At 38.8% G+C, this 15476-nt stretch overlaps 1 protein-coding gene across 1 annotated transcript in view; it reads right to left on the minus strand.

Moving 5' to 3' along the window:
* Nucleotides 1-15476, minus strand: part of b4galnt4a (beta-1,4-N-acetyl-galactosaminyl transferase 4a) — a 128882-nt gene that overhangs the window by 2338 nt on the left and 111068 nt on the right. Inside the window, exons 9-19 of the mRNA XM_037978425.1 lie at nt 8146-8212; nt 5762-5926; nt 5358-5467; nt 4763-4863; nt 4478-4551; nt 2831-4352; nt 2025-2404; nt 1744-1897; nt 1576-1648; nt 693-846; nt 411-537 (exon numbers count right to left, since the gene is read on the minus strand). Coding sequence (XP_037834353.1) covers nt 411-537; nt 693-846; nt 1576-1648; nt 1744-1897; nt 2025-2404; nt 2831-4352; nt 4478-4551; nt 4763-4863; nt 5358-5467; nt 5762-5926; nt 8146-8212 — 2927 coding nt within the window. The remainder of the gene's footprint in view (nt 1-410; nt 538-692; nt 847-1575; nt 1649-1743; nt 1898-2024; nt 2405-2830; nt 4353-4477; nt 4552-4762; nt 4864-5357; nt 5468-5761; nt 5927-8145; nt 8213-15476) is intronic.

Raw genomic sequence — 15476 nt, forward strand, 5'->3', positions numbered from 1 at the left:
TGAAATTTTTTTTTTTTTTTTAATTATTGATATAAAAGAAAATTGATATTTTACTGCTTGAGTGAACTGAACAACATTCTAGATTCATTCAGAATTTAAAATGCTAATTGAACAATAGAAAACATTTTTTTAAATAATTGTAAAACCACACAAATTTAAAAGCAGATGAGGTGATCTGTGTGGTTTCAAAGCTGCCTCCTGTGATGTATCAGCTCAGTTTGGTTTTGGCAACAATCACAACTCTACAATGTATGAGACTTTATTCAAGCCTCTTTTTCTGCTCCATGTACAACTTTCTTAAAGTTTGTTCAACTAATTGTGGTTTGTTCAGTTTCATTCATTCATTTATTCAATAAAAAAAAAAGTAGACAGCAGCAACATATTGTTTTCCTTGTGTTCAGTTCACTTACCTGTCCAGCAGCTCCCAGTCCTCTCCACCCCAGCGGTCTTTGAATTCCTCTGTGTTCATTCCTCCAATCTTGTCAAAATCAGACTTATAAATTCCAAACAGGCCAAAGCCATTTACTTCCCAGTAACCTGAGAGGCAAAAATAACAACACCTGAGTCAAATCCAAAGAACTTTAAAACATAAAAACAAGAAAAGAACCAAAAACTGTTAATATGCATTGGTGATTGTGTCCGTATGAGTAGATGTGTACAACATGTATGCTACATTTGTTTTGTTGTGTTACCGTCAGGCTTCAAGGGCGAACTACCACAGCTAAGCCTCATGACGATGGGAGCAAACGCGAGGCGTCCCTCCACACAGTGCTTCCTGATACTTTCCAAAATGTTGAGAGGGAAGTGGATGTGCAGATCACATAGAAACACAATACTGTGACTGTCCTGTGAGGTAAAGAAATAAACAATCACTTGTTTGCACGATTACTGCATTAGAAAAATTTCTGCATTTTGTTTTTTTCTGACAACAAGAAAAGTGTGTGAGGTAAAAGTGTGAAAAAGCTGGTGGAACATAAACGGACGTTAACATGAGCCCAATACGGGATTTAAGGATTAAAAAGTGCAGAGAAGTCTGAGCTCAGCATCAGGGGCTCATCTTCAGTTAAAGAGCCCGGAAGTCATTTAGGCATGAGTGACAGCTCTGTCATCCCACACTGACAGCACTGACACTCAACTGACGGATCAACGTCTGTCCAGATTTTCAACCACTCTGAGCCTCAAGTGGGTGTGTGTGTGTGTGTGTGATCGAGAAACCGTCAGAGGGAAGAAGGGGTGCATGCACACAAATAACCTGCCAAAAGGAGTAGATGTGGCAGGTATGGCATACACAAAACAGAGAATATGATGCCTTCTGTCTAAGCAATTCCCCATCATTCTAAGCTTTGCTCCGTGGAGAGGGGCAAGAAAAACAAGAGGGGCGTCAAAGATAAGGCTGATCCACATTCTGCAGACTGGCCCAGCAGTGATAGATTCATTATGCATCAGAGTTCTTTCCATCTGTCCATCAGCCAGTAAAGGTCATGTGGTCAGTGTGAGTGTCTGACCTTCAGTGAGGGGTTTTTCCCTGCCAGCTCACATACTGTCATCTATCCTTTATGTGTTTGTTTCTCTAACCTCAATGGTGTCCACTCCAATCTGAAGTCCTGCTGAGCGCTCAAAGTTTCCTTCTCGTCTAAGATACTCGTACCTGTCAAAACAAATATGTTCACAAAAAGTTCACAGTATCACCTGAGGAATATTCTGGAGTTTATTATTACAAGGCTGCTTGTAGCTTGCACACACCGTGGCACACTGCTCTCCTTAAGAGCCTGCTCCACGTCCATGTCTTCACTCTCAAAGTCAACAATGATGATGCTGAAATTGTCATCTTTTGTTTGTCGGTGAAGATTCTCCATGTCAGAAATAAACTGCTGTACCCAGCGAGCCTGATTCTTCACTGAAAGGCAGAAGCAAGATGAAAAAAAAAACTAAAAAACAACAACAATATTTTTAGCAGCTTTTTCATGTTGTTTATTCACTGGATGTGCTGAATATTCTTTAGATGAGAAGAATGTTTGACTGACCTGGCACCACAAAGTGCACCATGACATCTCTCCTCCACTGCAACATGACCGGTTGGCAGAGAAGGGGTTTAGCGTAGGTAGTGCTCCACGGTGTTGCTCCTGGATGTGCTGAGGACCTGGTAGAAGGCGGTGGTTGTTGGGTTGTGAAGCTGCTCGTGGCCGCAGAGGGTGGTGAAGCTGGTGCAGAGGCTGGGGCAGAATCAGTATTTTCCAGACTTTCTTCTCCCTGCCTGCCACGGTGGAGCAGCAGGTAAATGTATTCCGAAAGACGTACCACACTGCGGCCCCTCTCCATCAGCTCCAGCTCCACTAGGTAACGGTTCCCTCTGGCCGAGTCCCGCCTCTTCTCAACGTTGATGATTCGCAGCAGGGTGTAGATCCTGTAGCATAAAATATAACACATAGAAAAATATATATTAAAAACAGAGGCAGGTTGCAATACACTCAGACATAAAAGTAGGCTGTAAAAATTATTTTCACTGGATTTATTTTATTTTTTTGGATTGTGTTCAGTCAAACCACTTCAAGTATACCGCTAGTAATTAACTGTGGCGTTAGATGATGAAGGAGAAAAATTAAAACAGAAAGCCAATTTCATGCAAATAACATCAAGGCTTGCAATCACAAACTGCAGACCTCGTTGTAATCCAATCATTGAGGACTGTTAATATGATGGAACAGCACCATTGCATGACTACTATAGTAAAATTACTTCGGTTTTTACATTTGTGTTAGCAGCAAAACATTTGAGGTTGCAGAAGAACATAAGCCTCTGTGTCTTAAAATATTCACTTTTTTAGGCTTACCCTCCATTGCGTTCATTCAGTTTCTCCATGTACTGTGCCAACACATCCACCACTTCACTCTCTGCCAGCTGAAGGTTGCCAGACACATTGCAGCGCAGATCATTCCAGTCCGAGCGCAGCAGCTCGAAGTCCATCGGATTAACGGAGAACGTCCTCTGCCAGTTGATGCTCTCCTCTGCCCAACCTGGCCTAACCTCAACCTCCTCGTAGCTGTAGTCTGACATTTCGCCCTCCTCCAGTTCTGGCTCTAGATCAGGGTCGGGGTCAGGATTAGAGTGGTTTGTATCTTGGTTGATGTCGGCAGGGTTGAGCTCCGGTTCTGGCTGCTGCTGAGACTCTGTAATCACTGAGGTCCTAAGGTAAGAAGTGACCCGTAACTGACCCTGAATTGTGTTTTCTGTAGTGTTGAACTTCAGTAGGGTGGCTGGAGTAGAAGGGAGGTCTTGGTGATAGGATCGTGGGATCAGGGGGTCTCTATTGCTGGGCAGGTCAGTTCTGACTGTAGTCCTTAAGTCCTGAGGACCCCTTTTCCTCTTATTTTTCTCTGTTTGTCTTGGCACTGCTGCTTTGTTAGCAGACCTTTGTGCAGTTTCACTCTGAATGTTAGTGTTTCCATTGTGGGCTAATGCTTTACTTTCCTTTGTGGGGGGATTGGGCCAAAGCTGAGGGGCACTAATAAGGTGCCTAACTCCTGCTACACCTCTTCCACCATGTCCTTTATGACCCCTATTGACCAGTCTAGTGCTCTTCCCAGTTTGGTACAAAAAGACTCCTGGGAAAATCTCTCTAGGGTGGTGAAATGCTCGCTCTTCCCTCCTCTCTCTTCGCTCTCTCTCTTTTTCTCTTTCCTTTGCAGGACGGGGCCTGGTGATGTAGATCTTGTTCTCCTCCCTCTTCTCCTTTTTGTTGCCAGAAGGCTTGTTGCTGTTATTAGGGGGGTGTTTGCTATGGGCGGAGTTGCTTAGGATCTGCTTGGCTCGGCTGGCAAGGGCAGAGAGGGAGGACTTTTGGGGGAAAAGAAGCGAAGATTTGCTAAGTTTGTGTGGTATCTCAACACTTCCCCCACCACCTTTTGCCTTTTTGATTGATTCCTGGTCTGGTGGACCAGTGTGGATCCAGGACAAAGCACGACCCCGAACCACACTGTCCATATCAGGCTGTAGACCCCTGAGTTGATCCCCATCAAGTTCCTTCCTGGTATCTAGTTTCATATTTCCCTGGGTATGATCTCTTCCCCAGTCTCTGTCCAGAACCCTCCCCATGTGTCTGTCCCTGTGTGGAAATTGTCTCCTTTTTCTTCGATGTATGAGACTATTGACTACTCCCTCTTCTTCTTCCTTTGGGTCTTCCTCCTCTTCTTCTTCTTCCCTGCCAGCTGGAGTAGGCCCGGTTTTTGAGTGTTGATGGGACGGGTTTGAAGTATGACTAGTCTGACTTGGATGAGAGGGTTTTCTGGGCACCTGCGTGCCAACAATCTCTGCCTCATCCTCTACATCCACCAGCTCCTCTTCTTCTAGGAAATCTGGTTTGACACGAAGGAGATTCAAAGTCGTTAGAGTGTGTACACTTGTGCAAATAGTCGTATGTGTGTCTGGGGTTGGAGTTTGGATCACTGTGACGAGTGTGTGTTTGCTCATTATCAGTTACCATCTGGGTTGGGGAAAAAGAACGGTCTGTCGTCCTCTTCCTCATCCATCTTCATATATTTGTAGAAACCAAACCTGGGAAACAAACCAAAAAGCAACACACACACACACACACACACGGTCACACAATTTAACTGAAGGTTAAAGTTTCAAAGTGGTATAATCACTCAGTAAGAGGTCAAAAAAAAAGAACACTTCTTCTATACAAACAGTGCTGTTGCTCACATAAACAAGACAGAGACAAATGTCACTTTGGCTTTAAAAGATAAAAAAGCTAAACCCTTACTTTTCCAAGTAGATAGGAGACTCTCTGTAGAAACACTTATTCTCCCGTTCCATGTGGGTGAGACGTGTGAAGTCATTAGGGTAGACAAACGATAAGTAGACCTAAAAAATAGTTACTGCTCAGTTAATATAACCAAGAAAAGCATATACGTTATGAACAGTAGAAACTCATAGAAAGAGTTTATCATCTACTGCAATCATTGTGTGACTTTTACATTAAAACCACAGTTTAGCTGCTACACTTTTAGAGCAACACTGATTCTATTAAATATAGAAGTACAACTGTTTCCCAGCTCATCATTGCTCATCTTTAAAGCTCTTGCAGTAACATGTATTGACCTAAAGGGGGGAGCAGTGCTTAACAGCTGCAATCTTCATGTTTTCACACAAAGAGAAGGACCCTGTGTTGACGTCCAAACCAGCATAAGCTTAGCTCATATGTTTCTTTTTTTTTCTCTGTCCACTTCACTGAATGTTTGTGGAACTTTTTTTCAAGCAGTTTAAAATGGCCTAACTTGCATGCTTTTGCAATGAGCCCAGAAATCCCATGTTAAGTAGTTAAAACCAATGCAGATGTTATTCATTTTGTGACTCACAAACTGCAGGCCCTGGTATCTGGCGATAGGAAAGTCTTTGACGACGTAGGTTGGAGAGTAGAGACAGGCTGGAAGAACGTTTTCCAAGCGAGAGGGGTCAATCATCGGGGCTGGAAACAGAGACCGAGACAATTTGACAGCTTGGGCAAACAAATACGCGTGTGAATATCTGTTTAACTGCACATATGTGACTAAAACATCAAAACTAAAAAAAGAAGACAGGGGGAAGCATAAAATGAAAAACAGCAGGGCTGATTAAACTATTTAATGTCTGAATACAGCTAAATTGACAGCTGCTGTGAGGCGAACAGTTAACCGGGCAATTAGAAAAAAACAACATGTCAAAGGAAATCAGAACGAGGACAAAAAGGGCAACAGAGCAAAATTATGCTAGGAAGACTTACTGCTGTAGAAGGTGTCCCTGGGATCTGGCCTCAACATGTCAGCTCCGTGTTGCATGATGGGGCCTCCCTCTGGCCCCTGGGGCCAAGACTCTTCAGAGAGATGGATGTGACTGGCCAGGGTCTGAGGGATATGGTCCACAGTGTTCATCTTCAGACTAGACTCATCTGGAAGAGAGAAAAAAACATCATATATATATATATATATATATATATATATATTATTACTATTACCAGTAGCAAAAGTATAATGTTTACTACAAGAGGATGGTTTTATAGTCCTACAATCTTTACTATAAAACAACAGGTTCAAATAAATCTGTTGGGGGCTGAGGGGGATGGGGGGATAAAAGAGGAAGTAGTAAAACAATGACAAAAATCTAAGGCTAAAAAATTGAAGTTAAAAAAAAAATTAAAGAGCAGGGCAGTCATAATTACACCAATCAATAGCAGGAAAGGAGGAGAGTGCGTGTGTGATTAATGGCATGTCAGGAGCAAGGCCCGATGGGAGAAATGCTTCGTAATTAACAGAGTGGTCAGAATCACTTTAATCCTCAAGAGGCTAGAGTAAATGTTTGCATGCATGCAGTACACAGAATAAACCTTTTTAAACTTCCCTTTTCTGACAAAGTATCTGTTGCTCACATTCCACACACAAGCTTTCCCTACAGACTGACTCGAGATCTTTGTTCCTAACATCTTCATTACAAGAACACAGGCAACAAACAAAACAATGTAATCATCTACTCTGATAAATTTGCCCTATTTTTTAAAAAATAAAAATGAACATTATTCACATTTAAAAAAGATACTGAGGTGAATGCCTTAGTCTAATAGCACTGTGTGTGTGTGTGTGTGTTCTTTTTAAAATTTTATTATCTCTGTGGATTTTCCAAGAGTTTATGAGTATTTAATTTTGTTTATTTATAATGATACATAGTAAAACATAATAGTATATCATCTTTTAAAGACATACATTATGATTTAACCTATAAGAGATAATTCTGGAACTTTAATGGGCTGTCTTTCAAAAATATTATAACATAAACCAGTTCTTAACTTGAATATTAATATGGATACAATCTATTAAAATGTGTTTGCCTTTTAGTCTGTACAGTGGAAAAATACACATTACATGGATGTAATGAGAAAAAGAAGCTGCTGAAGCACATGTAGCAAAGACATACTTTTTCTAACTAAGCGAGATACTGTTCCTTTCCAGTGCAGCGACTTTAAAAACACTGCCTTAATAATTAAGGAGAGAACAAGTTTCCCTGAGAATAGTCTATAAATGTTCTTCTTAAACATAAAATACTTTCCAGAGTGAGGACACAGAGAGACCTAGTGAGCAGCAGGGTGTGACATGTGAAGTAGGAAGAAGGGGGGAGGCTGGGTGGTGGGAGATGATGAGATGGTAAATGCCTGAATCCAGCGAGTGACCTCATCTAATGTGCGAGGCCTCGTTCTTCTCTGTCACAGCTTGTCATAAACAAGATGGCAGGACTTGGCATACATCCAAGCGACACTGCAGCTTTGCCCAAGATGGCAACTCCACACATCAATTCTTGGAGCAGCTGGAAGTTTCTCCTGTTTACAGTAAGTGACGCTCTGTGACACATTCCTATTCCTGGCGCTACAGGGGTTAAGCATCTACTCAGGAGGGAGTGTTCTTATCTGTGCTACAAATAACACCTAGATAAAAAAAAATAAATAAATAAAAATAAATACTACAACTGCCTTTTACCACTCAAGAGAAGGTCTGATGTATTTTTAAAGGGAAATCTGCAACTGTCCAATGAGAAAATAATAAAATAGGAGAATATTTATTTGTCATTAATTCTTAGAGAGTAAATTTACTAAACAACAAGTTATGGTTTTCTAATTTCTATTAACTTAAATAAAAACAAAAAAACTCTGAAATTCAGTTTGATTATTAAAATCATCATCATTTTAGCCGTTTTGGTCAAACTTTATGAATGACGTTAAGCTAATCCCAATTCTTACTGTGAGATCTTGCAAGATGTGTTAGCTCTCAGAGAATGTGTTGACGATGACTGCCATCTACTACCACACCAAACTTTAGCTCAATAATTGTACAACTGACTGAATTATAGTCATTTTTGTGTTGACTATGATCAGTTAGCTGTGGCAGACCTCTTGAACTGGGTTGACACCAAAAGTCAGTCAGGTGTAGACGTACATTCAATGATTACTTTCTGAAAGTTTCCCTAAATTCTGTCCAGCGGTACCTTACAATATTTTGCTAATGCTACAAACAAACACACACAGACACGGGCAAAAACATTATGAACAAGAGATGATCATTTGATTCCCACAACATTTATCAAAACAGCTTTCTGAGAACAGCAGAAATGAGTGGCTCTTACCCGTGTATAGGGAGATGTAGGCAGAGTCTATCACTTCATATTTCAGGCCAGGGAGGAATGGACGCCACTGTGGGAGAGAGAGAGCAGTGACTGAGTGAGAAGGGAAACTTAAATACCAACATGAAACATAAAAAGGTAAGCAAAAATTATCCATCCTTTTTTTTTCCCTGGCTAAACTGTGACATTCTCTGTGTTATTGATCTGAGCAACATCACAGGATCGATCTGATGCTGGGTTTTTTGTATAAACACACTTATTCTGAGAGAGCAGAGGAATCAGAATGGTACATGTTGCTCCCAGACAGAGAACAAGAAATGTGATGCTCTAAAGGCTGGGAAGGAAATAAATGAGTAAAAACAAAACAAGTAAAACAGACTGTGAGAAAAACAGGAACTGGGCCGCATGAATGAGACGACAAAGAGTAGGTGAAGAAAAGGAGAATCGACTAATGACCTGAAAACAGAGAAGCACCGGGAGAGAAAGGAAACGAGACTGAGAAAGAGAGACAGACTACAATTCTTTTCAATAGATTTCACAATTACCTCGTCACTTCTACTTAGTCAGGATATAATCATAGGAGACAGGTCATTTTCCAACCCTTCGTTTGGGAATACAAATATAAACACCCACCTCAGGCCTTTCAAACACCCCCTCATATGTGTATTCATAACAAACCCACACTCCTATTTAGTTTTAGTGGCATTTTACAAACATGGCAGTGATTATAACACAAATCAATGAGAAGCATTCACCAGTTGTTTATCTACTTGTATATCAGGACAATAAAATCTAATCTAATAATTACCATGTTCTAAAATTATGTCAGTTAAACCTCATATTTAGTTTTTGTTCAAACTCTAGTTAAAATGAGAGAATTCTATTTTATTGTTTTGTTTTTTTTACTAGTACTTGATAGTGACATGCCAAGTTGTTTTCTAATGGTGCTTTTCCAGTTGGGGGTGCTTTTTGTGACAACACTTACTGAAAAAGAAGGAATATTAAAAAACTCCAAGGTAGCAGGATTGTTTCATTAAAGGGTATTTCAGCTGCTGGACTTGGGGGTGAGGAAACTTTAATTTATCAGAAGTCTTCATTCTGATCATGATGTTGAATATTTAAAGAAAAAATGTGAAAAATTACTGACAAATTCGAAGAGTGTTCTTGCTTAAAAGGCAATCAGACTCCAGTCTGGAGTTTGATTTGTTTATTGCCATTCCTTGATCATTTTCTTTGTCTTTCACTCTGTAGCTTCATCATGCTTGAGACAGTTTTCCTGTAACACAACCTATTTTGTGCAAAACATAATTTTTCAGACAGCTCAGCCTCACATTTGATTCTTGAATAGTAAAAAAAGGTTCATGGTTGAAACAAGCAGAAATCATCAGTCTTTTTATTTTCATTTTTAACAGCTGATATTAGGAGTTTGTACTGCTGTGCTATCTTTGTTTTTTGCCAAGGGTGGCCAAACTTCTCTGATTTGATCTTGTCTGTTGAAAGGAGATTGCTCCAGAAGATGCAACTTTTCAACCTGTGCTGCCATCTTCTTCCTGAAGAGAACAGGCTTTTTCCTGGCATTAGAACTAAACATACCACACTTGTTCAGTTCATTTCTAATAGAATTTAGATGAACTTTAGTATTTAACATAATAAATGAAGCCCGTAGAGGCTGCCATGTAAATCATTCCTTTTTTTGACCAAACCTTTGCTTCCTTTAAAGATGGTCAAACTTTAATCAAATGCATTTGATAAGCATCATCAGGCTGCCTTTTGACTTAGTTTTTATTCAGTGAGTAATACTGCAGAAGAATATGTCACATATTACAGTTCATTTACGATTTTAATGACCTAACTTTAAAACCTGGTTAGAATCAGACACGATTTTATTCTGCCCTGATAGGGAATCGGAATATGATGTACAGTATTTAGTTTTTAACATGACTGCATTTACAATGTAGACCAGTGGTTCATGCCGTTGTTGATGCACTGACAAAAAGGTACACATACTGTTCCCACAAAAGGGCACAAACAAAAGAACATCAAAGGAGGACACATCCGTAACGTCATGCTGCGCATCAGCAGGGAGAAGCACAGCAGGGCACCAAAGACTTCACCATTCTGCCATTATTTCAGTGGGATTGTCTTCAAAGGCAAGCTGTCACAGTTTGGGTCAAGTAAGGACAAAAAAAAAAAGTCTCGGCTACAAATGAGTTGCAAAGGATTTACTTTCACCTGAGACACACACACACACAGACACACACAGACAAAAAGGCCAATGCCATTTAAGAGCAGCGTACTGTTTTTATAACACCTGAGCAGTGACAGTGCACAAGCAGAAACAACAAAAGGGAATTTTGGTGACATTTATCACATTCATGAAACAAGGCTCTGCCTGGTGTGAGATGTCAAAACGATTTTTGTGAAGGTCTGGAGACAGGTATGTAAAATATCAGAGAAAGATGGGAACAATAGTATGTGTATCGGGTGCTACAGGTAGTAAAAACAACAACAATAACAACAAAACTTCATGATTAATATCAGCTCATGGTAGCAATATATCATACAGCTTATGGGATATAATATGGGATAACTACAAGCTAACAAACGGGATACTTATAGGTTAACATACTGGAACACTTTTCAAGTTTTCCAAAACATTATGAGACTTTATTTTAAATGAACCATTATTTCACAATGGGTTAGTGTTATTTATTTATTTTTGAAGAAAGAAGGTCCATTTTTTTGCTCTTAGATGCAAGAATGTTTTTGTAATGTGAGCCAGAAACAGTTGAACCTTTAGCTTGTAAATTATTTATTTTAGCTCCATGTGAATTGGCTCAGATCATCACATGATTCCTTCTCTTCTAGCCTCACAACACTGTAGATGTTCCATCAGTCTTCATAAAACACAAAATACACAAACATTTGTATACCTGTAAGCACATGATTATATGAAAACTCCTGTTTGTCATTCTGTGGCCCATACTTATTAAAAAAAACTAGTTAGTGTGAAGATAAAATCTTATTTTGCAGGAGCATTCATGACAGTACAGAGTGTTCAGGTGCATCCTCTGTAAAATAATGTTAATGTGAATCAGCAGGAAGAAACAGAGGCCTGCTCAGTGGCCCCAGCAGTTCAACAGAGAGGAAAAGAAATCAATAACAAAGGAAAATTAATAAAAAAAGCATCAAATGCAGAACAAAATGACTCTTTGTAGCCAGCAGGGTTGTCTCATCCCTGGATCACCCACTGTATGAAGGTTATTACTGTTCAGTAAGCTCACCAATGCTTTAATGATGGTCACTGCAGTATCACACATTTCCTTTCCATCTAACTCACATGCACATGATCATATTTATATTCCTCAATGATCAGGACGTTTCTGTAAGAGCTAACTGTTTGTTTCCTTCAATTCAACTGATGGCTTTAAAACCTGAGGTGCTGCACATATGAAACTGTTCTATAAGGTGACACACAGATTCACACATATGTAAAGAAAACCTTGACATTTTCAAGTTCTCAGAAGAATCACTTCAGATTTGAAGCCAAATATAATTAACAGAAAGAAAAACACTTCAGTATATTTGACAACAAGGAGCGTTAAGTTTTAATATCTGTGGTTTCCATCTTTTTTTTCTTACAGCGTGTCTTGCTGTCACACAGCGTGTTTTAGGCCTAAAGCCATAGGGAGGTAAACAGGACAAATAAAAAATAGTATTTAGAAAAACATGTCTTGCAGAGTGGGCGGTAAAATAAGGAGAAGCAAACCATCCAGAAATACGTCGTCAATGTTCATTTAACCTATATTTACACTGAGATAAAGAGGGTTGGCTGTTTGGGGATTATTTTGTCATTAAAAACAAAAACTAGAAATTTAGAATAATTAAAAAATAATTAAAGCAGTATTAAAAAATTAGCACACAATGTATAAAAATGGTTTGTATACAAAGAATAAAAGATGTAATTAATTGAGAGATTAAGTGATTTGTGTTTGAGGTGTTTTGGTTTCATTGGACTTTTAGAAAACATAAAAATGTTGTATAATAATTCTTTCACACTTTAAAAATCACAAAGTATTTATGATTAATCATAATCTTTAAGCAAACAGGCATCCAAGAAAATCTTCTGGGTTTTTAAAGTGAAACTGAGAAAAAAGGGTTAAGATAAAACGGGTGGTGGATAATACAGCTTGTTAGTTTCTGCCTTTCTTTAAAAACAAATCTAGGTTGTATTTAACTCCTTAGTGGACAGAAGAAAACCTTCAGCACAATTGTGAAAGATAAGCTGCATAACCCTTATTAGAAATAAATACTCCTTCTGTGATAATGTCTATATTTTCAGACAAACAGTCACTTGTCAACAGTTCAACTGGAGCAACAAGAACTTCACTGGGAATGACATGCTGCTAACAAGCCCAGAAGTATGTTTCAGTAACTGTGGTGCAAAGTGACATCTAACATCCTACTAAGAAAACAATTAGTATGTTAGAGCGTTTATTTCTATTATTGTTCAGATGAGGAGTTTAAAGGAAACTGACATATTTTATTCTATTGTCATATATTCAGTAAAACACAGACAAAAAATAATTTAATATTTAACAACTAACAGCTGACTTATCTCAAACACAGTTTCATCCATCCATCCATCCATCCATCCATCCATCCTCTTTAACCGCTTCTCCATTCCAGGTACACAATTTCCTGTTAGATATTTTTCAGTAAAGAGGAATAATATAAGATTACAAGCAGGAGCAAAACTGTCACTTTTTCAGATTAGACACACAAACGGTTGTGTCAGATGTGGCAGCAGGAGAAACAAAGCATGAATTTAAACAGAGGACGGGATGGAAAGTCTGTGGAGTGCATCTCCAGGCTGGTGCTGCACACTGACAGGTGCCTGGCAGCTTAGCATCAAGGAGATAGTGTGTTCCTGACAGACTGAACAAATATCTCCTCAACAGAACTCAGACACAAAGACACAAATCGCTGCTTCGATTTGATGGTTTGCTGATACTGTTATCGAACATTCCCATGATACAGACAACCCAGAAAGTTTAAAATGCACCTAATTGAAAAAGCTAACTGAATAATACAGCATGGAAACAGCGAACAAATTATTATGTTCTTATTTCCAATTGACAACAAAACAGAACTAAGCAGTTACATGCTAGGGGATAAATGCCACTCTTCATTCTTTATCAGTGACATTTAAACAGTAGCTTGTTTTCATGTCACATCACAACCTGCCTGAGGACGAAGAAGCAATATTTAGAAAGATGAGGAGGTGGATATGGAAATGGGGTGTTAGGTTTACTATTCTGAAATTTACATTTGTGGAAGTATTTTAGATTAGACACTACAGAAACATAAACAAGTACAATGGACAGAAAATAAAATAAAGAAATAAATAAACATTATTCTGTTATAGTTATCACAGTTACAGAGATGTCCTGACAGCTCTGAGTAGGAAATAGACTTGTCTGACTAATACGTATTTATTAATTTCAGTACCTGATTCGTGTGATTTAGGCCTGCAAAGGGCTGGAGCCTATAGTAGTTGTCACTAGAGGAAAAGCGAATTTAATCCTGGCCGGATTGCTGGTCCATCACAGCGTCAACACAGAGGCACACAAGACAAACAACCATGCACACACACACGTTCCCTTCTGCAATCAATTTAGAATCAATTAAGCTAACAGACATGTTTTTAGACTGTGGGAGGAAAGCCTAGTGCCTCAAGAAAACCTGCTGGATATGTTTGCTTTGCAATCACATTTGAAAAACCTGTGACAAGAAGATGTAGGCATTTCTGTTCACGGCAACAGAAACGAGGACAAACTAGTTTAACTTGGACAGAAATTAAAGGCCTAGCAGTCCGCCGAGGGATGTCTGCTGCCTTCCATGCCAGAGTTTTAGACTGAGATCATCTTATGTTGAGAAATGACAAAGCTGTGGCTGTTTGGGTCAAACATAAAAAATAACACAATCTTGTGCATTATCATGAGATGGTATAGTTGCAATATGTGTTGTAAATGTTGCTCAGCTACTACCACATCAGATTTAAGGTCCAAATATTTAAAATTGACTGAGTTATCGCTACTTTTTATGTTGGCTAATGTTGATTAGACAGATGGAAATCATCTTAAATTGAATTTACTCCAAAAGGTAATCAGTTCTAGTCCACTGATTAATTTCTGAGCATCTGTCCAGAGGTTTGTGAGTTATTTTGCTAACAGACTTCAGTTTGACTCCAGCAGTCAATGCAAAACTTTAAACACTACACATTGCACAAATTCTTTAAAGTATGTGGCTCTCAGATACTACCACACTAAATATTAGCTGAATATATGCAAAAATGGTGATAGCCATTTTGTGTCTGATAAGGTTGATTAGCTGTGGCGGCCATCTGAAATTGGATTTACTTCAAAAGTTAATCAGCTGTGGTTGCACGTCCAATGATTACTTTCTGCCAGATTTATAAAAATTTGTCCATGAAATAGTTGTCACCACAGACACATCAAACACACACACTTAAAAACATAACTGTCTGCCTTCACCTTTCAGCAGCAGGCAGTGATGGAGATACTGACTGTGCCATATTAGAACATGTGATGGTGATATTATTGTTGAAAGTTGTGATGATGATTTCAATTGCAATGAACCCATGTTCTTCCACATTTTCTGTTCTGTCATCATGACACACCCAACGCCACACTTTAGCATCTCAGCAACCGCCATCTAAATCAGGTGTGGGCATCAAGGTCAATGAAAGTCTGTTCAGCTTGCCAAATATATTATTAGTGTACTAAGTGTGAATGTATGGCACCTGGAATATATGTGCCAATTATGTACAGTACTGCAGTTCAAACAATCTTTTCTCGTATTGATTGTGCACACAATAAATTTATGTTATATTGTGCAGCCCTAGATAAAATACACAAAAAGGCTTTACCTTTTTTTCTGTATAGCACCAGAAGACCAAAAAAAAGTGTATTAAGTTAAAGCTAAAACTGAATTTAGCAATAATTTCTAAACAACTTGACCCAAATATGGTTATACTATAATTAAGAGCTAATGACTTCCAAGATTAAAGGTATCAAGAGAAAATCAAGGCACATTGTCACCGCAAGGTTATGCGGTGGCTTTAACCAAAAAGGCATAAAGCAGCAATCAAGCTGTTCTGCAAACTAAATTCAGCAGTAAAGGCTCAAACAAATGTTGTTTTTTGGACTCTTGAAACTGATTTGGAAATAAAAATGAAACAAGTTAATGCAAGAAAAAAGTGCAGTAAATTTGTCATTAAGGCTGTTAAATTAAAACAAATCTATCACGAG

The sequence above is a fragment of the Kryptolebias marmoratus genome, linkage group LG11 (assembly GCF_001649575.2).
Source record: "Kryptolebias marmoratus isolate JLee-2015 linkage group LG11, ASM164957v2, whole genome shotgun sequence".
Lineage (NCBI taxonomy): Eukaryota > Metazoa > Chordata > Actinopteri > Cyprinodontiformes > Rivulidae > Kryptolebias > Kryptolebias marmoratus.